The sequence below is a fragment of the Trichophyton rubrum genome (assembly GCF_000151425.1).
Source record: "Trichophyton rubrum CBS 118892 genomic scaffold supercont2.1, whole genome shotgun sequence".
Classification (NCBI taxonomy): Eukaryota; Fungi; Ascomycota; class Eurotiomycetes; order Onygenales; family Arthrodermataceae; genus Trichophyton; species Trichophyton rubrum.
The window spans coordinates 323,708-348,902 of NW_003456428.1; the positions used below are offsets into that span (position 1 = coordinate 323,708).

Genomic DNA, 25,195 nt, shown 5'->3' on the forward strand with positions numbered 1-25,195 from the left:
TTGATATATTTCTAATCTAGATGGGCAGACTCTGCAAACTCATATCTAGACTCTAGACCCCTCCACGGACAAAGCCTTAATCTATACGTCTATCGAAGGGCAAATCACAACGTGGCGAGGATGGCATCGACGCCCGAGACCTGTTTCAAGCCCAGTTAGTCTAACTTAATACCCGGGAAGAAGGGTAAGTGGGACAAGCTTACAGTGACATTGGGAATGGAAGGCTCATTCTCAGCATAAGTAACTTTGCCGTTGTCGATGACCATGGCGTAACGGCCGGTGCGGCCCTCGTGGGCGGTCCAGCCAAAGGCACTGGAGAACTTTGAATCACTGTCGCTGAGGAAGAGCTATATCGTGCAATTATTAACATGATTAGACCGTGTGACTTTGCAGTAATAATGCAGGCCTGAGGCAAGAGGGAGATCTTACAATGTCATCACCAGTGACACCATTGGCCTTGCCCCAAGCACTCATGACGAAGGGGTCGTTGTAGGCAACGAAAGCAACGATGTCGACACCCTTGCTCTTCAATGCACAAAGCTTTGCAATGTAGTCAGGGAGGTGGGTAGCAGAGCAGGTTGGAGTGAAAGCACCTGTACAGTTGTCAGTTTGCAGGCATTCAAGGGGGTCTATATCGTCCTATGGGATGTGTATACCTGGAACGGAGACGAGGACGACCTTCTTGTTACTCCACTCCTTGGAGGCATCGTAGGGCACAGGGGCACCGCAGGTAGAGAATCCCTTCTTCTCCTCAGTCCATGGGATGTACCTATTACGATATTGTCCATGGTTAGCCTAATACCGCTTCCACAGCTGGATTAATCGGCCAAGCAGCACTGTCTGGCCCAGCTACAAGTTCAACGTGCCAAAGAAAAGGGTCAATCTGAAGACTCACTTGAAGAGAACACCACTTGGGAAAGCGTCTCCGGACTTCAACGCAGGCATTGTGAAGTAGTGTATGTGATTAAATGTGGGTTAAACAGCAAGAGTCGATACAGCAGACCGGCCGAGAGGCTGTGGCTATTAACAGGCAGAGCAAGATGGGAGACGAGGGAGAAGAAGAGGAGGACGAGGGCGAGGCAGACGTCGCTGCTGGCTATTTATCCTTATCTCGATGTCCCGCCCTTGCGCCCCCCCTGGTGCCCCACCACCCGGCATTGATGACATAAGATGCCGTTTCCCGTAACCGGCCGCCAGCAGCGAGTCGCATCGTACGATGTACCTTACTACAGATGGTGATGGTGAGCTTGATACCTAGCGAGCTTGATAGTGAGCTTGATGGTGATATTTTGCACTATATACGTCATTGAGAGTGGACATGCTCGGATAGGCGGCATGGCTAGAGATGGTAGAGAAATGATAGCACAGGCGGTGACTCCATGCCTGGTACACGAATATAGAGAACACCCACACCTGCCACGCTGATCATAGACAAGTAAAACACCAGCCTAACCTTGCAGCGTTTGAGACGTCCTCTTGGCCACCAGGGCTCCAAGTGCTGCTCCTACACCGCTACCGTCCTTCGCGATTCCGATCCGAATCTTCTTCTCTCCAGCCGGTCCGATGGCTGGTATCTCGCGAAAGGCTTCCCGAATATAGCCCTCAAAGCCGGGGTAGTGCTCAATCAGGCTGCCGTCAACGCCGATATCAACTACCTCATCGGTTGCCAGCCGGCCGCTGGAGATAACGATGGCGCCCAGGGCGATAGCCCCCAGTCGTGCTGCACGCTTGCCAATAGAGTGTGCCAGGAGCTTGACGGCCTGGCAGTCACTGGTGCTAACATCCATGATACCAAGGTCCTTGCGTAACTGCTCCTTTGTGGCCTGAAGGCCCTCCGAGTCGTCCCCCTCAATGATGCTCAGAATACTAGCATCGATTGCCCAGGCCTGATACAGAACCGAGTTAGTGTCAATCGTGGCTGGGCTGCCAAACAGACTGACAGAAGGGTTCTCCACCATCGACAAAATAGCAAGACGAAGAATTTCACCGAGGAACATGCCCGAGATCCGCTTTTCAAACATCTGGATCCCAGGATTGAAGGTCTCATTGTCCAGTTGGATATCAAACTCTGTGTTTGGGAGCACCTTGAGAGAATTGTCAAAGCTACCCCACTCAGCGTTTATCACCATCTCAGAAGCTGACTTATTATATGCGCTACTGCTGCACCGTTCCATTTTCGTCACGCGGGGCATCTTTTCGACATACGCTCCGTTGGTTCCCGTGCCAAAGATGGCACCTATTAGTGTCCTGGAGTTCCCAGGAGAGCAATATGACCGGGCCATCAGCGTTCCCACGGTATCATTGATGAGGGCTGCAACTCGAACGGGCAGCTTGAGCTCGTCAATCGCTGTCTGTAACAGCTGGCAGATGTCCTTACCGACCACTTCAGGGATGTCAAAACCCTTCGTCCATCGATATAGTTCACCTTTGTTGATTCCATGCTGGATGACGGGGAAACTGAAAGTAAACCCAAGGTCAAACACTTGCTCTTCGGCATAGGGCTCCTTAACCTCTCCAGTCTGTCTTTTCTCGACGTGGGAACTGAACTGCTCGGCATGATACTCTTGCAGGAATGCCTCAATTTGCTTTGCTAGGAAATTAAACAATTCCACTCCATGCTCGGCAACCATCAGCTCTCTGGGGATGGCTGATTTCGATTGTATCATCTCATGAGTGGAGTTGCCATGCAGGTGGACAGAACAGACTCTCAGGTTGGTACCACCAAGGTCGACTGCCAGATACACGCCCTGTAGTTACCAGAACCAAATGCTACGTCAGCATCAGTCATCTTCAGCAAGGCGAAGATAAATACTGCACCTTCTCCGTCCCATCGGGCACAGAAGTAATATAAGACGGGATCTGGCTCAACCCAGAATTCTCTCGAGACAGCCCAACCTCCATCTCGCGTAGAAACTCCTCCACCCCTTTATTAAGTTCCTCCGTAGAGTACTCAAACCCCGCGGAAATCCGCTTCGCTTCCTCCAGAACCGCAGAAGCCATCTTCGAGGGACAAATAGAAAATATCTGTTCCGGATCGAGCAGGCCTTGGAGATACGGGCTTTCGCACCACTGGCGCAGGTATCCGGGTGGTGTCTGTACGGTGTTGTGGCGAGAGGGGAGGAAGAAAAGCAAAGGCGAGGACTTCAGGAACGACACGCGGGGGATGCTCGGGCCGTCTCCGGGAAGAGCAGGGACGGTAGACGTAAGGAGAAGATGTATAATTATGAGTATTATGGGGAGGACAAAGTAGTAAAGCGACGGGCTCAGGTTGTTAAATATGGACAGCTTTTTGTCTGTGGTGGGGAGACTTGCTGCCCTACCAGTGTTTTCTTTGGGTGGCCTAGAGATGGATACCTTCAAGTTAACTCAAATTACCAAGGCCTTCTGGAGAGCGGAGGGAAACATAGACTGACGGCTGGCATGTCTCATGAAGCCCGGAAACCTGGTTCATGTGGAGGATATCTGCGATGTGGACGTCACTGGCCGTCATCGATGGTACAAGATTCAGGGTTGGCACGCCCGGGCTGGACCCGTGGAAAACGCCCCGAGGCAAAACCCCAGACGGGGAGAGAGATTGGCTCGTTGTTCCTGTTCTGCTGCGATTGCAGGGCCAATAGGTGTCTTTTTTGTCCCTGATCACTTGTGCGCGGCCATTGACATCGCAGCAGCCAGAGGGTGATGAGAAGAGGCCCCAGTTTACCCAGCGACAAGGTAGGAGAAGAGAATGACGTTGCAGGACGTGATCAAACCGGTTGCATTTCCACGCTTTGACATAAGAAGAAGAAGAACAAGAAGAAGGATTAACGAGCGAGTTGATGCTACGTAATGCGAGATCAGGACTCCTGCCGGCAGTTATTAGTACGACGGCATATTTCTTTTTACGCTTGTGGCTAGCTATCGATATCAAGATGAGGCTCTCAGGCAGAGATCACGACTATCCGCACTGTGCAGGCTCTGATTCCCTATCGTACCCATGCAGGCCACCGTCAAGGATCCACTGTTCGTTGTCGTCGTTATCGTCCTGGACTCGTCTCCAGGTCTGCTTCTGCTCTCTCCCTCGTACGGGAGGCTTGTCGCTGCCTTCGCCGGATGGTTTCCATGTAGGCCTGACCAGGCCGGCGCCCTTTAGCAAGGGATTGTTGGAGAAGGTTCCCTCTCCTACGGACAGCTCAGGAGACTCTGTCGTATCCTCGACCGCCTCTTCTGCGTTGGCATCAGTGTCGGTATCTTCCACCCTTGGTCGCTCTGCTTTCTCGTACGTCCTAACGAGTTTCCCTTTCTTCACCTCCAGACTCATCACTACATTCTTCTTCTCCCACTCTGGTTTGGACTGCTCTTCCAGCTCCCGTAGCATGCGCTGTTGCTTCTTTAGCGCCAGTGCTCTCTGTGCCGGGGTCATCCACTGTGTCGACGACGAAGTTGGTATGTCGAAATCAGCCGCCTCGTCTATAATCCGAGTTCTTTGTGCATTGTGTGCCTGGAAAGAGAGAAGCTTGTCACGATGAGCCTTTGCAGCGGTCAACTTTTGGTTGCTTTCGCTACTTATTCGAGCGGCAGTTGGGACGTGGTCATCCCGGCGGAAGCTGTCATTATGAGCTCGCATCTTTTCATTGCCACGCTCAGATCGTAGTTCCCGGATCATGTCTTCGACTTCCTCGTTAGAGAGAATTGGGGTACCGCAGAATGAGCATGGCTGTATGCCTTCCAGAGCACATATTATTTTCCCACACGAAGTGCAGTTTGGTGCGGGCGCGAAGAGAGGATGGATGGAAGTATTGCAGTTACACTTGCGTGTCTGGGTTTTCGAAGGATTTGAGGTTAGTATTTCCAATGCCGCAATTGCAGATGTGATATCAGCTATATTATTTGTAGTAGTGGTGGTAGGAGTGGCGTTGGTGTGAGTAGGTGTACGGCCAGTCTTTTTCTGCGTAGTGTTATTGCTCGACGATGACGGTGCAGCATTATGTTGCCCGAAATTCTTCGGAACTTTCTTTGACCGAACGTTTGGTAGAAATTCTGATATCATGGGGCCAGTAGCAGATGGAGGCAGCGTATTTTTCGACTGTGAGGGAGCTGGTGATGGGTTTCGCGATGACGATCCTGGTGATACGCTCTCTGAAGCGCCTCTGGCCACAGAGTTACTACTAGTCATGTAGTTCTCCTCACTCTGCGGCTTAGTATAACCGCCACTAGTATCTCCATAACCTTCTGGTTGTCTCGTGGTAGGTGGAGGTTTCAAAGTACCCCTCTGAAATTTCGTTCCTGCTACTTTCATGGGTATCTGTCCACTCCTGCCTCCTTGGCCGTTGCTGCTACTGCTGCTCTGCTGCCCTGACTGGCCACGTCGCGAATTGAATGCAGATATAAACTCAAGTGCTGCTGAAGAATCGTCCAACAGGTTTCTCAAATGCACTGCACACTCGTCTTTGGAGAGCGAGGATGAATATGATATAACCTGTTTGAGAGACTCCTCATCCAACGGAAGGAGTCTAGCAAGTCGAGGGACCGCCCATGATTCAAGAGAAGATCCTGACATGACTTACTACAAAACACTTGTATAATATACGAAGGGATATAAAATAGTAATAAGAATCAACTCTTACTTTTTTTTTTCCTCCAATCTATTTGAAAGCTCCTGTTTGTCTGTTTTCGCTCTGAGATCCAAAGCGCGGGCGATGACTAACAGAATAAACTTTCGGATGAATATAAGGTCCGTAAACCAGATTTGGACTAGTGCAATTTTCCATCCGTGCCAAGATGAGTTTCCACCAAACCTTGATAAAAATAGAATTAGAGATTGGTCAAGGCTTTTCTTCAGAACAACCATGGAAGGACGGCATGATCAACCGCGACGGAATATTCAGGTACAAGTACTTTTTACACAGAACATAGCATTACTATTAAGTCAATCGCATAGAAACATTATGATGACTTCATTATTCAGGCTAAATACAAAACAGTGCCAGGATTGTTCCTGATTTATCCATTCCACTAGGGCTGCACAGAGGCAGACCCCACTCCCTTCTTTAAACCCGAGACCAACTTGTGCTCTGAAAAAAGATCTTTAAGGGCAATCACCACCACCGCATTCGCGGACGAAAAAGTAGTAGATATCGGCATAACGGCGGCACTCAACGCCCTTCCAGCTCTCGAGGCCAGAGAACTGGCTGCAGTAGTTGTAAAGGTCAGCCTTGAAGTTGTCATCAACCTTCTTGCGGTAGTCCTCAGTGAAACGGTTGAGTCTCTTTCCGTTGCGGTATCCGTAGTCGTGACGCTGGCAGGATGGGATAAAGTCGTATCCTCGTGGCTTGTCTGGGGAGCTGGAACAGTTGTCAGAGCTCCAGTCGCAGCATGGAGGATTAAGGGCGTTGCGGGCGGCTTGGAAAGTAGAAATGGAGGAGCTAAAGAGCAAGCGATCGGTGACAGCAGCACCGCAGTCACAGGTAGCAGTAGCTGGGGCAGCAGCGGCCAAAGAGCTGGCACCCAAGGCAAGGAGAACGCTGAACTTCATTGTGATAACGTATTTGTATGTTTGTATGTTTGTTTGTTTGTTTGTATAGAGGGTTTGTTCGAGTTGCGCCTGGTATACAACGAGAGCATTCCATGGAGGATCCTCTGCCTATTTATATTCAACCATACTTGTCCGCTGGGAGAACAGAGTCCATGAAGGCTGGTCCCTCTTCTGTAACCCCGTATCAAAGTCTTGTCTCCGTATCCAGCGGATACCACAACAAAGACACACTGCTTTAAAATGATATCCAAAAATAAGACTAACCAAAGATCTCGCAACTCTGGGCTCTGCAGACTGGGAGCCAACCAGAAGCATGAGATCCTTGTTCGCTCGTATTCATGCGCTCCCGAAACTCAAGTTCGTCAAACATGCCTTCCAGCCCTGTGGTGGGATTGGAGGGGTATCTTAGAGAGGAAAAAGAAAATAATGAATCATGAAAACTGAAAATCTGCAATTCATAAATTGGGTATAGAATGACTTGGTTGGAGAAGACCAGCCACGTCGATCCTCACATCGGCTTGCACTGACCCCACACCAGAGAGCAAAGAACGTCTGGTCTCTTTGTAAAGAGCTTCCTAGGAGGCATCCTTTTGAAGCCTATTGCTCGTATGGAATAAATTAGCAAAGCGGAGATCTCCGCGCCCTTCATGTAACTGCCTATAAATGGCTTAGAGTGAGGTACACAAAACTCCCTTCTTGATAAGCGTAACCATGAATTTCTCTCCGTTCCTTCAAGCAAAATATGAAATAGAGGCCGGAAAACTGTGTACACTGGTTAACAAGCCTCAGCATTACGGATATCAAACCGATCAAGGGCACAACACAAGGATATATCAATCTAAAGTTCTTACCCATGACCATTCCATGCCACCGCGAGGCTAACTACCATCTCCGCCTTGTAGTCTTGTATATTAACTGTCCGGATGGTGGTGATATTGGATGACACTCCATGCAAGAGGGGAGGGACAAGAATATGCAAGGCTGAGTTAGATAACTTGTTAGCTAGCTCAGACGAGACAACCATCATAGGAGAAGAAACAAATAGGTGAGCCATCCCATACCATAATACATCTGTTTACATGAAGCTCTGCTCAGGCCAAACAAGCTCTCCCATTCGTATCAATTGGTTTTTCGTAACGATGATATCCCCTTCTTTGCGGCCATGTCTCACGCGCCCGAACACTTTCTCGAAGGGAATAATAAGCTCCCCCGTGGCTCTTGTGGTGACACCCTTGTGAAACACCTCGGCAGTTTGCACGACTGATCCGTGTGGATGATGAGAACGGGTCGCATGTTGGATATATGCGTGCTCCCAACGCTGAAAAGTGATGCGTGGGCTGTGTTTGTCAATGTTGATAGTAATGACAACTTTGGTTTCGGATCCCTGCGCTTCCAGCCAGCCCTGGGCGTCAATCGCCAGCTTTTGCTGGCTTTCCAACATTCCAGTCTCGATAACAAGCACCGGCCAACGGGTATGGCCATCCAGGGCAAAGGCTAGATCAGGTTGCTTTCTCCAGGTCTTATTCAAATTCTGTATTTCCGACTCGTTCATGGCGACGAGTTCGTATTCGACGCCCATCTTCCCAAGCTGAAGGATGATTTCCAGGTGGAGGCGGCCGGTCGCCATTTCATGCGCCGTGCTCTTCATCACTTCAAGAATCACAGTTGGGCCTCCGTCTTCAAAATCATATGTTATACGGGGGCCACTGTCAGGATAGACGTTATCCAGGGCTTTGAAAAAGTTATCATCCACGCAAGTTACTATTAAAAAGGGGCTTTTAGAGCTATCCGCAGAACAGTCAAGGGACTGGGTATCTATTATATTCTTCAATTTCTTCATGTTGGTATACTTGACTATCGGTGTTCTTTCAGGGAGCCCAGTCAATAGTTTGGAAGACGCAACACATTGCTGTGTTGCCTCAGGAGTCGTCCTTAGGGAAGCCATGGTATGCTATATAGTACATGTGTTGTTGATTTGTGTTGTTAATGCGGTAGTGTTGTGTGTGCAACACCGACTACTTCCGTAGATAGTTATGAATCTGGCAATATCTCCCGCATAAATCTATATCCGGACCTTGGTAGCTACCTAGGTAACTACCTAAATCAGTTTAGGTACCTAATTATAAGAAATAACTGGTAACATGACTGCGACTAGTAACTATTGGCCACATTGTATTAGGTAGTTATCATGTTCATATTTGAGATATAACCAATTTTCTATAAAGTTGACTATGCCCTTCCTACAATACCAAAACCCCGGGTATATCGTAGAAATTATGCTTGTCATAATTATTTGGATGAATTCACTAACTAAACTAACTAGCTGATTTGCAGGGAAGCCCAACCTTGACTATTTTCTTCCAGCATATGCCGGGAGTGAAGAAAGCCGATTAATTTAACAAGGATGGGGGGAGAGCCAGTACCATGAAAGAGAGCAAACATGTGGGAAAGACCATCGAAAACAATATCGCACACGTACGGGAACCCCAGCTGCGTTTAACAACGATAAGAACAGCCTGCCACTAATCGGATGTCCCCGAGCCATCCAGTGTCCCTAACCAAATGAGCTCGATCAAACTATGCGCCTCATCAAGCTCCCTCGAGTACAGCTGGTGCACGTTGTGTCCAATGACGGTAGCTTCCGTAAGCATCCATCGTTCCTTTTTGACTCCAGGTTGGTCTCTGGGACGTAGAGGCCCAAGTCGTTTTTCAAACACTTTATCATCTCCATCCCATGTTTTTTCAACTTTATCGAATCCGACAGATTCAGCGTTTGCAGAGGCGTCAATTGTGTATTTGACCATTGAGTAGCCATTTGTTAGCACCCAAAAGGTTCGTTGGCCTTTCCCGGTAATCCGCTCGTCAAAACGCCATCGTCGTAAAACGGAGTTACGTCCTGCAACAGCTGCGATTGTGCTCATTTTTACGACGTCCTTGTTGTACCAGCTTTGCCAATGGTGAAGAGAGTTAAAACGGCGCCCTGATTCGAACAGCCCATCAGGCTCACCTCTTATATCCATCTGATACAACGAATCCCAGAGAGTCAAATCCGTATTTCCAAACTTCTTGATGCAGTGTGCTACCTTCTGATCTCCGGGTTGAGTGCCAAGATCCTGACATTTCTGGTACACCGTATGCATAGTCTCAAGAAGTGGCTTTGACACAAATACCCCAGCACCTCCAAAGGCAATAGGACCGAACTCTTTAACTTGAATATCTGCTTCGGAGAGGGATCCGATATAATGTCTCTTGGTAGCATCAATTGTTGCAAGACGCTTGCCAATGGTAGCTAGAGACGGAAAGAATGTATCGTCGTCCACAAAGCTAACCCACTTGACATTGGGAAGGTTATTCTCGATATGCTCCGTGAATGCTTCAACCAGGCCAAAATAGCGAGCCGTAAACTCAAGGGGTGAGGTCTTTAGGGTCAGGTTTAGCCCACGGTTGCGGAAGTATGTCTCGTGAATATCGATATTTTCAGTTCCCTCAGGGATGAGAACCAGCATGTTTGCCTTCGAAGAGCCATATGAGAAAAGGAGTGACGGGAGAAGGCGCCTCAGCCGGTCTACATCTGTTGCGAGACCAAAGAGAATAGCGGCCGTATCGTCGACTTCGCTGTCCGCGGCCACATCCACGTCAATGACTGGAGGGCATGTCAATACACTCTCTCCTTTATCCTCAGGTGGTGCCGTCAGCCCACGATCCAGAGCCATGAAATCTGGGAGAACTGGTTGTTTAATGGTCTCCAAAGGGGCAAATTTTGCATCCGAGCTCACCATGTTGGGACGGATATAGGCGCGGGTAAAGTTCTTTCGATGGAGCCATTCCGAGTATGATAAGGGGGGAGGGACCATCAACCCTCTTTTGCACAGTTCATTAACGGCCTCGACTGAAGAAAACTGAGGTTGGAAACGCGTCAGGGGCGAGACATTCAGGCTAGACCGAGATAGCTGGTCAAAAGAGTGAGCAAGATTAGAGAGGGCAATGCGATCATATCTGACAGTAGCCCAAAGAAAAAAGATTGGGATCACTAGCACCAGGCTAATGATGATATTTTTAGATCGGATATGCATTGTCCCTGTTTGTTTGATGGTAGAAGGCGCGTCGGTATAGGATCCTAGAGAGAACAACACCAGGGCTTCCTAAGCCTTTCTCTTGAAGATAGCAGTAGAGACAAGGGGTCTGGCAAGAAAAGCCGTTGATGTGTAGTAAAAGACACAAGAACAAGCGAGAAAGAGAAACAGAAAGTGTGTGAGTGAGTGTGTAAGTAAGTGAGTGAGTGTATGTGAGTGTGTGAGTAGGAAAGGAAAAAGTAAAGACAGGCAATTTGATTAAAAGATGTTGTTTCCAGCAGTTTATTAACCACACATATCAACCCCACAAGTTGGAGAATCACCGGGTATAGCGGGACCGTACAAGCAGGAAAACAAGCCTAGCAAGGAGGAAAAGAAAGAGAATGTTGGCAAAGAAAACGAAGCATAAGAAAGCCCCATAAAGAATAGCAAATACTAGGGAGAAGAACATCCTGTAGCATTATTGATATGAGTGTTTCAACCCAAAATGCTGCCTTTGGTCAATATTGATAGGAATAGTATCTTTGCCTGTGACCCTTATCTGTTTATCAGAAGGACTGAGATGTCCTAAGGCACATGTATAAATGGTTGCACTTTCCACCGTTATAGATGGGGTAGCTGATATATGAAAACAAAAAGGAGCAGAGTGAGTTGCTAGGCGGCGGCCATCATGCCTGGCACCTTCTAGGACTCGAACTTGCGTGTAGGTGAGAACGATGGGATATATTTTTATCTTGCCGTATGCCAGCAACGGGCAAACCATACATAAGGTAGACGGGACAAGCCACGACGGGTTAAATAAAAGGTATTTAAATTAAAAAAGGTATCTGATGGTTATATATTATTATAAATAATATCCGAAGGAGTATATGGGGTATTTGTAACCGCCCAACGGTTACGTAGTCTCGTTCGCTTCCTCTTCGTCAATCGTACCTTCTCGATCATCAAATTTCAAGAAGTTATTTTCATCGGCTTCGTCACCCATTATGGTTTTCCATACCTGCTTAACTTGATCAATCAAAGCATCGTCAAAGGCCAGGTCAAGTGCCGGGGCAGGAAAAGAGAAGACGTTGTCATGAGAACCTTTTATATTCTCATTTACAGCCATTTCACGTTCTAGACATCCTAGCTGAGTGAAATGAGCGCCCCAGATTACCGTTGCTTTTGAGTCCACAGACTTCAAAAAGTTGTCCACCGCGTTTTCAAGGACCACCTTGCCCCTTTCAGCGGGTAGTAGAACGTAACCGTAAATTATACCTATTTGCGCCGAAGGTTAGCAACATATATCAACCTCAAAAAGATAGTGTAGTTTGGCGCCAAAAAAAAAAAAAAAAAAAAGAGAGAGCTTTATGTGCTCTGGATCAGAAAAATGAGATTATCATCAATGATTTTGCAGACAATGTAGATAATATAAAGGCATCATGGAAAGATAGTTAAATGAGTGTGATTGCTAGTAGAATGGTCATACTCACATTGGTTAGTAGGGCACTCTCCAGTATCACTTGAGTGTACCAAGAGATAAGTAGGAGGATCAGAATTTCTTGATGGAATAGTAATAACAGCGCCAGCTGGGACGGGTCCATTCTCAGAAGTCTGTGGAAAAAGTATCTCCAATGGCGAATTGACAACCATGATAGCTCGCGCAAGGCGGGAGTAGGGACGTACCCTTTCTCTTTGAATCTGTTCTGGGAGATCCCATCCAGATCCAACGACATACCTACTCTTTACGGACTCGTCGTCCGTGAGATAAATATGTAGCTTTTCGCTTTCGCTTCCCTCGGTTATCTCATCCACCTTCTTGATCTCCTTACCAAGAGCGTATATCCCACCTCCAACGGCACAGGCACGGCAAGCAGCTTGGGAAAATTCAGCCCCGCCGCCCCATTTAGCTAGAACGGCGCCAAAACCAGGCCCGAATACTCCGATAGAAGAAAGGTGTCTTTTGATATTTGGAATAGCATCCATAGAGTCGGTTGTATCCATACTCTTGAGAGAAAGGGAAAGTGAGAGTAGCGGATCGAACAAATCACTGGGAATGCGATATTTGGTCTTCAGTAGCTCCTGGAACTGCATATTCTGGGCTACTTCTGATTCAGCCTCGTTCTCCTGGTCATTGCCCTGTTGCATGAGTTGCCTGAGAAGCTTCATTAGAGATCGTTTAGATTTCATACTCATGGTTTCATCAGAAAACACGTCTTCGCGGCTACTAGGCACACGCTGCAGCCTAGCTGGCTGGGAGTTGGCTTCCGAACCAGTGCTATGCTGATATATCCACCAACTCCCTACAGCCTGAAATTCAAGCTGACGATAGACTCGAGAGGATACTAGTGATGGGAGAAACCTGGACTGGGAAAACAGTAGATGAGGCGATAAAGATAACGTATATGCACGCGAAAACGACAGTTCGTCATCTTCACCATCTGAAACAGCAGGACGTGATATACTCGCAGATTCGAAGGGCGTAAAGTTAGGTACTGACTTAGATAAAAAGCATGTCAGCGCCCTAAATCCTCAGAGTAAACAAAGTAGGGAGAGAGACCATACCCTCGTTGACCTTTTTCACCCATTCCTCTGCTTCCTGTAGGCTAAATGCGGCCTCGGAGCCACCATAATAATCATTTTTGTCAATATGCAGTATTTTCTTGCCGGATCGTGACAAGGCCCTTCACGTAAAATTTCAAGTCAGAAACAGCACTTCATACAGCACTTCACTCAAGTATATTCTAAGCTTACAGTGCCAGGAAAGCCTGGGGGAGGCCAGTGCCAGATATCACGACATCCCAAGTCGACCCATCAAGCGTGTTCAAATCGAGCATTCTGATATGGTCCTCTGCTTTTGGATCAAAGACCAGGTCTCAGGGGAACATTTATTCATTGCCCCTCTATCATTCTTAGCAGCCACAATAAGGCCAAGGTAGCAGCAGTTTGACACCACAAGCTGTCTCCCAGGCTACCACGATCGATATCCTGTAGCTAAATATCAAAAGCTGCTCATGTTTGAGTTGTATGAGGTTGTTCGATTTTGCTTTTTGTGCGTAGGTGACAAAATGTGTCATGTGATATAAATCTTGGCGTTGACAATCACAAAAACGCGAGGGAAAAAATGTCGAAATTACTTCTTCTTTTCTCTCCATGCCACTCCGCGTGTAAAGCGCCGACATACAGCTATTGTTACACATGTTAGTTCTGTGTCTATGGATGGCCCTTCATTGGTGCTGTCATTCACGAGTGGTAGATCCAATTTCGCCCTGTATCTGCCGCTCAGGATAAGTACTCTGATAGATGCGGTTCGTATTGAGGTGATACATCTATATGTGTAAAATTATTATTGGAGTGCCCTGCGTTGCCGTCCTGCTGGCATCTGGGGAAAAAGCAGCTCTTCAATTTCAGCCGAAATTCTGTGTGTAAAATCCCCGGTGGCAACGGTAGCCATATTGTTAACGGGAAAAAGCTATTGAGCGCTTGTTTGGTCAATCCCAATAAGTAAAGGCCAGCCTACCCTGCTGAGATGAGTGGTGTGGCCGTGGTGAACTGGAGTTGATATCCATCACCATTTTCTGGAAGAGTCCATAAACGTCGACCTAGGGCTAGGTCTCACTCATCTTCAGTTTCAACAGGACGAGCCCTCATTATCTTGACCTGGTCCACCGGCCGGTCCTCAGCTCCTGTTTTTACAAGGCCCATCCTCTGCACAACTCTCATCCCGCTCTTCACCCGTCCAAATATTGTATGTTTCCCATCCAACCACGGCGTTGGTGCCAAAGTAATGAAAAACTGGCTGCCATTCGTGTTTGGGCCACTGTTCGCCATGCTCAGCACTCCAGCTCCAGTGTGTTTAAGTGAAGGATTTATTTCGTCTTCGAATTTTTCACCGAAGATCGAACTTCCGCCTCTGCCTGTTCCGGTAGGGTCACCCGTCTGGACCATGAAATTGGGAATTATACGGTGGAATATGACATTATTATAGTATCCTCGTTGTGCTAACGTCGAAAAATTCTTGCAGGTCTGTAAATGAGTTAGTGGCATTGCTTCGCATTATAAACGAAAGAAGTAATATTGGTAATAACCCACCTTAGGGGCATGTTCTGTATACAGCTCGACTGTTATAGAACCCTAGGAACAAAAAGTCACGGTCAGATACGGCTAGTTTGTTAAGCTTGACGTTGGTGAAAACACACCATAGTTGTTTCAAGAACCACTTCCTGCGCCATGGTTAGGGACTGTAATTTTGTCTAGCTTGCAAGTTAACAAAACCTGCAGATCAACCAATAACAATATTAATGGAAGGGAGTATGCTTGTTATGGTGGTGGTTGTAGGTGTTAAGCCGTAAGGACAGATCGCGGGTTGAAACTCAAAGCGCGCAGGAGCCACATCTCGACTTCCAACTAAGTTAATCAAGCGCCATAATAAAACTTCAACAACATCGCAAGACTGTTCTACACAAGCGCTGCCCAGCAGTTTCTCTAGATAGAGAAAAACTTATATTTAAATATCTCATTTAATCATCATCTTTTATTCTCAGCCATTTTAGGCCTCGAATCTGGGCCTAAGCCTTAGTCGCTATCACTACACCCAGTATCACACGCCAGACAGTGAAGCCTCATTCATATAGGAGCTGGCAACCGAAAGTGCCATGCATCCTTTACCTAGCTTAACGGAAGCTATTGATCAGCTCACTGTCGAATTTGCCCTGTTAAAGCCTCTCATTCCCACATATACTCATCTCATAATTTCTACACTGTTTGCTCTATATATTGGCTGTCATGCTTCACTCTCAAGGCCCTCATCAGCCAAAAAGGAATCTAAAGAACACAGAGAAGAGGATGATACGGATGAAGCTGTTGTCCAAAAGATGGGTGGCTTAGAACCATCAGATGCTATAGTATTTCCGGTTCTATCTGGCCTCACGCTCAGCGGTCTCTATCTTCTGATAAAAAACTTTGACACCAAATACTTGAGCAAGATCTTAAACTGGTACTTTTCGCACACCAGTTTTATATTTGGCATAGCTTTCATCCGGGATGCTATTACAATACTCAGATCTTTTGCCTTTCCTACCCGCTACTTTCACCGTGGTACTCTGTGGAAGGCTAATCAGGAAAATCGAGTCTACGAAGCAGTGGCTTCAGAAGGCTGGTCCCCTAACACCCGTCCGTCGCCATTACCGGGTATATTGGGAACAATTCCCCTCGCAATATCTGTGCAAAATATTCTCTGGAGTTTACGGGGAGCTTTCTATCAGAAATTGAACTTCCAGGCTTACATCCGGTCACTCGTGGATCTTAAATTTCCTTTCAACATCATCGACGTACTTAGTATTATTTTCTCCGGCGTCGTGGTCCAGTTCTCTGCATTCGGTTCGCGCCCATGGTGGCTAACAAACTTCCTGGGATTCTGCTTTTCCTATGGTGCACTCCAATTCATGTCACCCACTACATTTTGGACTGGAACTCTTATACTAAGCTCCCTATTTTTCTACGACATATACTTCGTCTTCTACACACCAATGATGGTTACTGTTGCCACAAAGCTTGATATTCCAATAAAGCTTGTATTCCCACGTCCGCCTGTCCCTGGTGAGAGCAAACCAGCAGAAGCAATGCTAGGATTAGGCGATATTGTGGTACCTGGGATGATAATCGGGCTTGCCTTGCGGTTTGACCTTTACTTGTACTACTTAAGAAAGCAAAATCGACAAGCACAGATAAGCTCAAAGGACGACGACCGAGTTGAGTACAAGAATGCTGCAGGTGGGTGGGGTGAAAGGGTCTGGGGATGCGGGTTCAAAGGAGCAAATGCTCCCCGGCAGGAAGAAGAATACTTTGATGCAAAATCGTTTCCAAAGTCATACTTTACTGCTGGATTAGTCGGATATGTCATTGGTATAGTCGCGACATTATGGTCAATGCAATTATCTAAACATCCGCAGCCTGCGCTATTATTCCTTGTGCCAGGGGTTCTGGTCTCTCTCTGGGGCACAGCATTTGCAAAAGGCGACATACAGGCTATGTGGAACTTTTCTGACGAAGTTGAAGAAGAGGGGAGCAACGAAGATGAAACGAATAAAACCGAAGCCAACGATCCATATATGGAGGGAATCTTGAAGAAGACTTTGTCATTGTTCTGGGATACTCGCATATCTGAGCAGGATGACAAGAGTGCAGCCGACGTAGGCGATTCTAGCAGGGATTCCAGCTCAGAAAGCCCGGATCGTGATGGAAATAAAGACAGTCCTCCTAGTACCGAAGACAATTCCCCTGAAGAAAAGAGGACTCATTTGAAGTCAGAGCTTATATCGCTGTCAATTTCATTAATAACACAGACAGAATCGAAAAAGGAGCTAGGGGGAGAAATTAAACTTGTCTCAACACCCCAGCCATCGACGAATTCCTCCCCAATTCTTGTTGCTAAGGAAGAAGAACGCCCATTGAAGAAAAGGCGGGGATATAAACCCACCAACTGAAGTGCGTCAGGGTACTGTGCAGATTTTTTAGGCATTTTCGGGGCTTGACTCATGTTACGTCAACCTTAGATCTGATGATGCTATGATAGAATTTGAGGATAGATATTGTGGTTACGATACAAAAGCTCATCAGTACTTTTTTTCATTTGTTTCGCTGTCGTCAAAACAGGAGCTATCTTGAGCGACATCTAGACCGTAGATTGGGACTCAGCCTTCTAATACCATCTTTAATTCATTCCACCTCGAGGTGGCTAAGCTGACGATATCTTTCATTTCTTCTTTTCCCACATAAAATCCGCCATTTTTCTCCAGACTCACTATTTTAGCGATGGAGTTTGACGAGGTGACATCCACCACAACACAGAGACGTTCTGGGCATAAAGACTCTTCAAATGCATCAGGATCCGCTAATACCCATTTATCATGAGCTTCATCCGCATCATTAGAAACTGAGCCGTCCAATTTCTTCCCTTTCCCCTTTTGTTGGTCAAACGGAAGAAATACCCGCCTCCAATCGTCCATTCCATGAGCTTCAAAAACGCAGAATGAACTCGAAATCGGCATACCACGTAGTCGTAAGCCTTTTGCTTCAGAAACTCTATCAGAGCATAGTATTTTCTCGCTCTCTAAATCCCACCATGCCTTGGGCAATTTGGTGTTTTTTAGTGCAGCCACTACTGCTGCCCACGCTACATCAAACGGGTTCCCAGCAAGTGAAACCATCAAGACATCGATATATAGAGTCCAAAAAGCTTTAACTTCTGGGCCCTTGGCTGTTGTTTGGGTGGAATCATCATTCCCATCATCCATCTCGATATCCTCATTGGTGGTCTCGGGTGCCTTGGCTGGATCTGGGGTATACCATATCCGTAGGTCTTCAGCACGAATCAGATTTGAGCTGTGAAGAAGAGAAAGAAGTTTATGGGATAGAGACTGCGCCAGAGCTGTAGGTGGAGCGCTGGCAAATATGCTGGGTGAACAACCGGTGCTTAATGACAAGTTGGGAACAAGTAAATTGAACGACTGGATATCCGAATCGTCATCTTCATCATCTATAACCAGATCCGGATCAGATTTTTCACCAATATCTTCGGTTTTCATCCGCTTAGCGCGTCTCGAAGACAGCTCCGATGTGACCTTCCAGGAGGCAATATCATCGGTTCGGAGTAATTCTGCCCTCACGCCACAAACAGCTGCTGTGTCGCCCATCCGGACAACCGCGCCGCCATTGGTGTGAGTAAGTGAGCCTGTGCTCACAGAAGCTGGCCGAAACTGCGTATCCGTCCTGCCATTAATTCGTATCGACGGTCGTGAGCTGGACGGGGAAGGTTGGAGATGTGCGAGAGCATAAGTATGTGGCTGGAGCTGTGCCAGGTGTGCTGGAGAGATCGAAAAGGCCGGAGTAGAGCTGGGTACTCCGGAAGGCGCTTCTACGGCTACATTGATTGTTGCCATCTCTCCAGTATGCCGCCGTTGACTCCGAACGATATATGCCTTATCTCATCGTCCTCCAGCTTTCTTTTCTCTAAGAAAAGTCGCTACGGCAGAATAGCAAGGTACCAAGGCGGTAAGGAGGCTTGGCGCTTACCTTATCTTCCACCACTCACGTGATTGAATCCTGGTTTTAGCCAATATCAGAAAAAATACCAATATCGAGAACGCAACAGCAAGCAACTAAACATCAACCCTTGGACTTCCGTCAAGGGCTTCCGCGGAGAGAGCCCTGAGAGGTCCCAGTATATGCTCGGTGTGCCGTTTACTCCGTACTCGAGGATGGGTACGGTCTTCTCTGTCAACCAGCTCGCGATATTAGGGACACGGATGTTGGTCTTCGGGATGTGCGCAGCTAGAGCGGAGGGACTAATGCATGGGATTTCACAGCCCATCACCCTCTGAATGCTATCTACCCCTGCTGATTGGACAAGGTCCTTTCGAGTGATCATCAACGGCAGTCGTACAATGGGACGGAGCTTCAGCGCTTCGTTTTCTACCTGGCCAATAGGCGTGCCATTTATCGTGTTGGCGATTGAGGAGCTGAGCTCTCCGAGGAACAACGGCATCCCTCTCTCTGCCTGGGCTTCTTCTGCTGCTGCACCCCAGTCCTCTCTGGGTCGTTGCAGACCTGGGGGACTTATATTAGCTATTGCCGCTAGCTTGCTTGCTGGCTGACGAGCCAAGGCTGTGACGCACACCCACAGACATGAGTTCGCTCTGTGCAGAAGATTCTACTTCGTTATCTTCGAACTTGGTGTCGACAGGGACATACTTCGTACAATAACCGACGCACGGAGCATGGTCACAAGATTTTACAATCGGCCCAAGGCTGCGGACCCGATCTCACCCCATGGAAGTTGCACGGCAGCTACATATTGTAATAGTGACTCTCAGCGGCAGTGTCTTTTGTGTTGAGGTCCTCCCTTGAGAGAACCCGATTATCCGGTGCAAAAGCCCTTCACTTCCCTGATCCTTGATCCCGTATTTGAGTTTGGACGTCATGAAGGAGGGGCAGCCGCCTGCGGCCAATCGATATCCGGCGCCACAAAAGCCCTTCAACCCTAGTCCGTGGCCCTTAACCGATCATCTTGTCCTCTCCTATTCGCTAGGTCCCTTAACTTCATTCATGCTCTGTGTGAATGCTTGCATTTCCTTCACATCTTGGCGTCACTTTCTTCTTGAGAATGGAGGCATTGGGTACAGCTTCGTTTGCTGACATAGCCAGCCGCTTGAAGCAGATTTGCTGTACCCTTACTCTCTGTAATACCCCTGGTCTCTTCTCAGCCATGCAAAAGCTTGATCATGCTGGCTTTCCACCCCAGGCTCAATAGAGTGAACATGCTGGTTGAGTGGACGATCGGCCGACGCAATCCATCCAAAGGCATTTTTGTGACGCCTCGACTGCCCTTTTTCGTAGGGAGCTATATTCTTGGTTTTGGCAGAAACCACACAATCGCTTTACATTGGTTTATAGTGAAATCACGCTAATAATACTGTTCATTTGAAGGTTACTAGTATGAATTGCTTTTTCAAAACTGCATTGACTTCTGTTGAACGTGGAAAGTCAGATATATCGGCGGTCGGAACCCCCTCATCCCTACACTACTTACTATCTGTACCACAATCCATGCTCTTGCTATGTCGATCTATGCAGTTTATGAATCGGTCTTCTCATGTCATATATAAACTTGATCTCCCATCTACCTACTTACGGGGTAGTAGCCGCCGAACGTCGTTTTACCCAAACCATATAGATTTTGGCCTTCCACACTGCGCATCAACTTCTTTGCAATCAGGATCATTTCAACCTAATAACAGGTGACTACGCGACAACGCAGCTACATCACAAATCCTCGTTCTACTCAAATCTAGTTTACACACCTGGATGGAGTATGGAGAACCATTACACTTGAATTTAGAATCGTTTGCGGTCTGACAAATATGGGCTAGTAATCTACTATTTGCAACTGCTGTTCGGGTGCCCACGAGGACGTTCTGACGAAGCCTGAAAACATTGAACTCCATCAACCCTGCCGACTACCTGATAACCTGCCTGTTCTCAACAAGCGGGCAAAATGCCGCCCAGGCAATGGGAATCCTTCATATCATCCATATTAGGCTCGGAATCATATTCAAAACCACTTGCCAAACGTATAGATATCCCGATTAACAGCGCAACCACCGAAGAGCAGCTCGCCACATCACAACTAGACCCGTTCTCACAAGCCTCCAAATATGCCCTGGGCTGGGTCTACTTCTGTATTGTACTATTTGTCCTGACGTTTTTCCTCCGCTTATACCAGATATGGGGAGACAAGATCAGAGCTGCCCTTCGAAAAGAAGAATTATTTAGTCCTGGACAAACGCTCTCGCCGCAGTCTGACTATGAATTGGTTACACCCAGTCCCGCAAATTCCCATCGAGCATTTTTCCCTGCAACCGGCCCGCTTGTCCAACCCCCTAAGCAAGACTCAGCTCTTTCCTCTATAGGCTGGGTAAACAACTCGATCGCCTTTGCAAGATGGATATTCTACCGCCCTCTGCCGGTGATAAAGCTTGGAAAGCTTGAATTTGTTCCCCCATCTTTGGCTGCTGCTGTCCTTGTCCTACTTGCCTTCATCTTTGTGACACTATACTGTTTTCTACCTCAGCCTTTGTATTATCCTCACATCACCGACGGATCGCCTCCTCTCGCAATCAGAGCAGGCATGCTTTCTGTTGCGACGCTTCCATGGATCATTGCGCTAAGCACAAAGCCAAATATTATCAGCATGTTTACCGGCATTGGCCACGAACGTTTGAATGTCCTCCACCGCTGGACTGGATATCTGTGCCTTTTCTTAGCCCTAGTCCACATGGTTCCATTCTACATTACTCCGGTCTGGGAGGATGGAGCACTTCCGTTATTCTCCTTGTTTATCGGGGGTGACTACTACATATATGGATCGGGACTTGCTGCTCTAGTGCCGCTGGTCGTCCTTTGCGTTCACTCTCTACCAGCATTGCGGCACCGCATGTACGAACTCTTTGTCACTTTACACATACCAGTTTCCCTGATTTTCATCGCCATGATGTTCTGGCACTGCAATAACTTCCTCACCTCCTGGCATTATTTGATCTCTAGCCTTGCTCTTTGGGGAGTATCATACCTTGCTAGGGTGTTCTATTTAAACTGGTTGAACCCATTCCGCCTTTCGTTCCTCATTGGAGAAGAGTCGGCGGTTACAATTTTACCAGAGAACGCTGTCAAGGTCACAATACTTACCCAAATGAAATGGAGGCCCGGCCAGTACGTATACCTCCGTATGCCGGGAATATCTATGCTTCAAAATCATCCCTTCACCATTGCCTCTCTCTGCAGTGACGACTTTCCATCTAGCTATGGATCCAAATACCGTGATATGACCCTTGTATTTCGACCATTTGGTGGATTTACTAGAAGGGTACTTGAGACAGCGTTGGAAAAAGGGCCCTATAAAACATACAGGGCTTTTATAGATGGGCCCTATGGCGGAGTTCGCAGAGAACTCTCCTCCTTTGATGATGTCGTTTTCTTCGCCGGTGGCAGCGGAATCACTGCAATTGCAAGCCAGCTACTTGACCTAATCAAGAGAATGCGCGATGGAAAAGCCAGAACCAGAACAGTGAAAGTTGTATGGGCTTTGAAGCGACCAGACACCATGGACTGGTTCAAGGAGGAGCTACGCATTTGCCGTGAATGCGCACCGCCCAACTCCATGTTTTGCAATTTCTACCTGACTGGCGCAAAACGATATGACAAAAACGCCGAAGTCGTTTCTCACCCACGTCCACAAAGCGGCGACTTCCACGATAAACTCAATGATGTCTTTCAGGGGGTTGCCAGCAAGAGAAACTCTGCGTATATTCGAGAAGCAGCTGGCGGGGATGAGGACAAAGAAAGAGAGCTGCGAAGGGAGAATGAGGATAGCATCTCTGCGCTGCCAAACGCACACTTAGCCGCTCGTCCACGGATACAGACTGGGCATATTAACCCGTATTTCCCCGAAACGCCCAACTCTATGATGTCTTCCCCAGAGGAGAATGACGGCCCCAATTTTGGGTTTCCTAGCACTCCAACTATGTTACAGAAGAATCTAATGCGCTTTGCCTTTTTCCCAAGGCAGAAAAGGGACGGCTGGAAAACAGAGTATGGCCGGCCGGATATACCGTTTATGTTGAAGCAATTCTCCAAGGACTTTGGTCGACGGACCTGTGTTTTCGTGTGCGGGCCACCGAGCATGCGGGTTGACGTCGCAAATACAGTCGCCAAGCTACAAACTACAGTCATGAATGACCCGAATAAAGATGAATTGTTTTTGCATACTGAAAACTATGCAATTTGAACTTCACACTGCAACCCTCCATTCACCATATACATACCATATCCCATTTTTTTAATTTCTATTTTTTTTTTCCCTTCCTTTCAAATATTGTCTTTACATACACTCTAACGAGAATCTCGATACCACTTTTGCAATGTATATATTCCCAATACCTAGGACTCCAATGATATTATTCCTACTGGCATCAGCTTAGCATTATATTCCGGCTACGGATTTGAAAGTTTTATCTTTCACAAGTAAATATTCAAATTATATTCTCTCGTCTAATTTACGATATGCACAATGGCTGTAGGACCCAGTGTATGGCCGTTGAACAAAGAAACAGATATTTGGGCACCAAAGGGTATCATGCAAGGTTGTAAGTTAAAATTAAGAGAAGGGTATCCTGGAATAAAAAGGGAAATGGATGATATAAGAAGCACCTCTACCGAGTATGTGAAAACAGGGGAGTTTACCCTCTCCGTACCCTTTTAGCATTTTCCCGCCCAAGCTCGCCCTCATCTATAGAGCTACGGCTAACTTGCTGGTAATCGTCTAATTTCTCCCCAGTGGTCAAGTCATGGGCCTCAATTTTCTCCCAGTCCTCATCTTCGTTGCAAGTATGGGTATTATCATCTGTAGTACTCTCTTCGTCCTCCCAAGTCAGCTCTAGCTTGACTATCCGGGCACCTCCGGGGCTCAGGCGACGATAGTACCCTTCGATTACGCCTTCTTCGACTGTGAACCCACGAGCAATATACCAGGACAAGGCCTCATCGTTGGTTTCATGGACATGTGCAGTGACCGTACGGATGTTGTAGTGTTTGACCATATTGGAAACCCGTCGAGGCGATTCTCGTTCCCCTTCATCAGAGGAGGACCTGTCCTTGGAAGTGCCAGGTTCCTCGGCATATATTAGAGAGTCTAACAGGGAGGCTGCTATCCCAGTCCCACGGTAAGGGGAAAGGAGGAGTAGGGTTTGGATATAGAGATTAACCACAGGCCGTAATGCAGTTGCCTTGGCGGTAGAAGAAGGGGAAGGGAGGTTTGCCGGCTCCAGACGACACCGTATGCCACCTATCACCTTGTCCGTTCCGGATGCTGGAGGAGAAGGAGGGGAAGGCAAGCTTTTGGCAGCTAGGTATGCTGTTCCGTAGATAGTTGAAAGAGGATGTTGGTGATATACAGCCACACGCGAGACGGACGCGATGAAAGGATCAGTTATAGTGGCGGTATAGAATGAATTTTGGTATCGAACTGGCAGAAGCAAACCCGTTATTCGCATTAGCGAAGGCACATGCGCAGTCTTGACCCGGCTGATGGTGACATGAGGATGTGGAGTTGATATAGGCGGCGCAACATGAGGGTACGGGGTGAGATTATGGAATGCGGGGTTAGATTTGGCGGGAGAGGAGCATATTGGGGGAGGCGGTACGACAGTATGAGGCTTCATGGGTGGCAGGCCACTCTTAACGGGAGACATCAGCTCTGCTTTATCTGGTCTGTCGGCGTTATGTTGTCCAGAGGCCGCTGGGTTTGTGGTGGGCAGTGCGGAAGGCCGCGATGATCTGGATGCGGAGAACAGACGCGACATGACGGGCCAACGGAGCGCTAACTCGTTAACCGGCTCAGCTAGCTAGTTGCCTGCGCAGAAAGAGAGCTAGCTGGGTGAATAAAAGGACGGAGTAGGACCTGGGGCAGCCGCTGTTATATAGCTATGTAGCTTAGCTAACGCTGTCGGCGCAGCTGGTTGTTTCTCATGACTTGACGTTTGCTTAAGAAAGCAGCAAAAAGTCACCTCGACAGCGCGCGTGGGAGCGTAGTTAGATTGATAAGATAAGATTAAGTTGCAATCACTAGTTAACTAGTTAGTAAGATGACGTAAGCACGCTGGGCAAAAAAAAGAGGACGCAGGAAGGAAAACACCGCAGGCGAAGCCATCAAGAGATGACAATCACGGCGCTGCGCAGTTAGGCCTCTCCTATCCCGATCTTGTGCGTGAGCGATAAAGGACGGCGCTGGTAGGGAGACTCCGGGCACTCTTTGGGTAAACAGCGAGCCCAGGTTTCGCCTGTTAGACAGGTATTACCAGCTCCTCCGCGGGAAGACTCCAGCCTCCCCTTAGCATAGCCCCTTATGCCGAGAACGTTTTCTAATTGCCTGATGCTATAACAGTAGCGATAGACATTGACGACTTGACGCAGTAAACTGGTACCGAGGATTGGATATACAATTCAGTACGTTTCCCGTTCGACAAGTTTCACTGCCGTCCTGCCACTCCAGCTCAGGGCCCGAACCGCTCCTTTGACC

At 47.7% G+C, this 25,195-nt stretch overlaps 12 protein-coding genes across 12 annotated transcripts; 3 read left to right on the forward strand and 9 right to left on the reverse strand.

Moving 5' to 3' along the window:
- Positions 1-104: 104 nt before the first annotated feature.
- TERG_00124 (uncharacterized protein) lies at positions 105-945 on the reverse strand (the record flags this gene model as incomplete). The annotated part of the gene is made up of 5 exons (XM_003238084.1): positions 105-140; positions 204-347; positions 430-593; positions 657-769; positions 896-945. The coding sequence occupies 5 exons, from the start codon at positions 943-945 to the stop codon at positions 105-107; spliced, it is 507 nt and encodes a 168-aa protein (XP_003238132.1).
- A 203-nt stretch (positions 946-1,148) lies between these two features.
- On the reverse strand, positions 1,149-5,536 carry TERG_11518 (uncharacterized protein; the record flags this gene model as incomplete). Its single annotated transcript, XM_003238085.2, has 4 exons — positions 1,149-2,747; positions 2,818-3,340; positions 3,414-3,842; positions 3,945-5,536. 4 exons carry the CDS (start codon positions 5,534-5,536, stop codon positions 1,449-1,451), a joined length of 3,843 nt encoding a protein of 1,280 aa, XP_003238133.2. The 3' UTR covers positions 1,149-1,448.
- Positions 5,537-5,675: 139 nt separating this feature from the next.
- On the forward strand, positions 5,676-5,978 carry TERG_11519 (uncharacterized protein; the record flags this gene model as incomplete). The annotated part of the gene is made up of 1 exon (XM_047750626.1): positions 5,676-5,978. The coding sequence occupies one exon, from the start codon at positions 5,676-5,678 to the stop codon at positions 5,976-5,978; it is 303 nt and encodes a 100-aa protein (XP_047605012.1).
- Positions 5,979-6,064: 86 nt separating this feature from the next.
- TERG_00127 (uncharacterized protein) lies at positions 6,065-6,511 on the reverse strand (the record flags this gene model as incomplete). The annotated part of the gene is made up of 1 exon (XM_003238087.1): positions 6,065-6,511. One exon carries the CDS (start codon positions 6,509-6,511, stop codon positions 6,065-6,067), a length of 447 nt encoding a protein of 148 aa, XP_003238135.1.
- Positions 6,512-7,586: 1,075 nt separating this feature from the next.
- TERG_00128 (uncharacterized protein) lies at positions 7,587-8,456 on the reverse strand (the record flags this gene model as incomplete). Its single annotated transcript, XM_003238088.1, has 1 exon — positions 7,587-8,456. One exon carries the CDS (start codon positions 8,454-8,456, stop codon positions 7,587-7,589), a length of 870 nt encoding a protein of 289 aa, XP_003238136.1.
- A 577-nt stretch (positions 8,457-9,033) lies between these two features.
- Positions 9,034-11,350, reverse strand: TERG_00129 (uncharacterized protein; the record flags this gene model as incomplete). Its single annotated transcript, XM_003238089.2, has 1 exon — positions 9,034-11,350. The coding sequence occupies exon 1, from the start codon at positions 10,582-10,584 to the stop codon at positions 9,034-9,036; it is 1,551 nt and encodes a 516-aa protein (XP_003238137.1). The 5' UTR covers positions 10,585-11,350.
- A 129-nt stretch (positions 11,351-11,479) lies between these two features.
- TERG_00130 (uncharacterized protein) lies at positions 11,480-12,759 on the reverse strand (the record flags this gene model as incomplete). Its single annotated transcript, XM_003238090.2, has 2 exons — positions 11,480-11,841; positions 12,057-12,759. 2 exons carry the CDS (start codon positions 12,757-12,759, stop codon positions 11,480-11,482), a joined length of 1,065 nt encoding a protein of 354 aa, XP_003238138.2.
- A 1,419-nt stretch (positions 12,760-14,178) lies between these two features.
- Positions 14,179-14,795, reverse strand: TERG_00131 (peptidyl-prolyl cis-trans isomerase-like 1; the record flags this gene model as incomplete). The annotated part of the gene is made up of 3 exons (XM_003238091.1): positions 14,179-14,589; positions 14,656-14,697; positions 14,763-14,795. The coding sequence occupies 3 exons, from the start codon at positions 14,793-14,795 to the stop codon at positions 14,179-14,181; spliced, it is 486 nt and encodes a 161-aa protein (XP_003238139.1).
- A 423-nt stretch (positions 14,796-15,218) lies between these two features.
- On the forward strand, positions 15,219-17,048 carry TERG_00132 (uncharacterized protein; the record flags this gene model as incomplete). The annotated part of the gene is made up of 1 exon (XM_003238092.1): positions 15,219-17,048. One exon carries the CDS (start codon positions 15,219-15,221, stop codon positions 17,046-17,048), a length of 1,830 nt encoding a protein of 609 aa, XP_003238140.1.
- Positions 17,049-17,255: 207 nt separating this feature from the next.
- On the reverse strand, positions 17,256-19,108 carry TERG_11520 (uncharacterized protein; the record flags this gene model as incomplete). The annotated part of the gene is made up of 3 exons (XM_003238093.2): positions 17,256-18,478; positions 18,656-18,666; positions 18,735-19,108. The coding sequence occupies 3 exons, from the start codon at positions 19,106-19,108 to the stop codon at positions 17,256-17,258; spliced, it is 1,608 nt and encodes a 535-aa protein (XP_003238141.2).
- Positions 19,109-20,617: 1,509 nt separating this feature from the next.
- On the forward strand, positions 20,618-22,906 carry TERG_00135 (uncharacterized protein; the record flags this gene model as incomplete). The annotated part of the gene is made up of 1 exon (XM_003238095.1): positions 20,618-22,906. One exon carries the CDS (start codon positions 20,618-20,620, stop codon positions 22,904-22,906), a length of 2,289 nt encoding a protein of 762 aa, XP_003238143.1.
- A 451-nt stretch (positions 22,907-23,357) lies between these two features.
- Positions 23,358-24,479, reverse strand: TERG_00136 (uncharacterized protein; the record flags this gene model as incomplete). Its single annotated transcript, XM_003238096.1, has 1 exon — positions 23,358-24,479. One exon carries the CDS (start codon positions 24,477-24,479, stop codon positions 23,358-23,360), a length of 1,122 nt encoding a protein of 373 aa, XP_003238144.1.
- Positions 24,480-25,195: the final 716 nt, after the last annotated feature.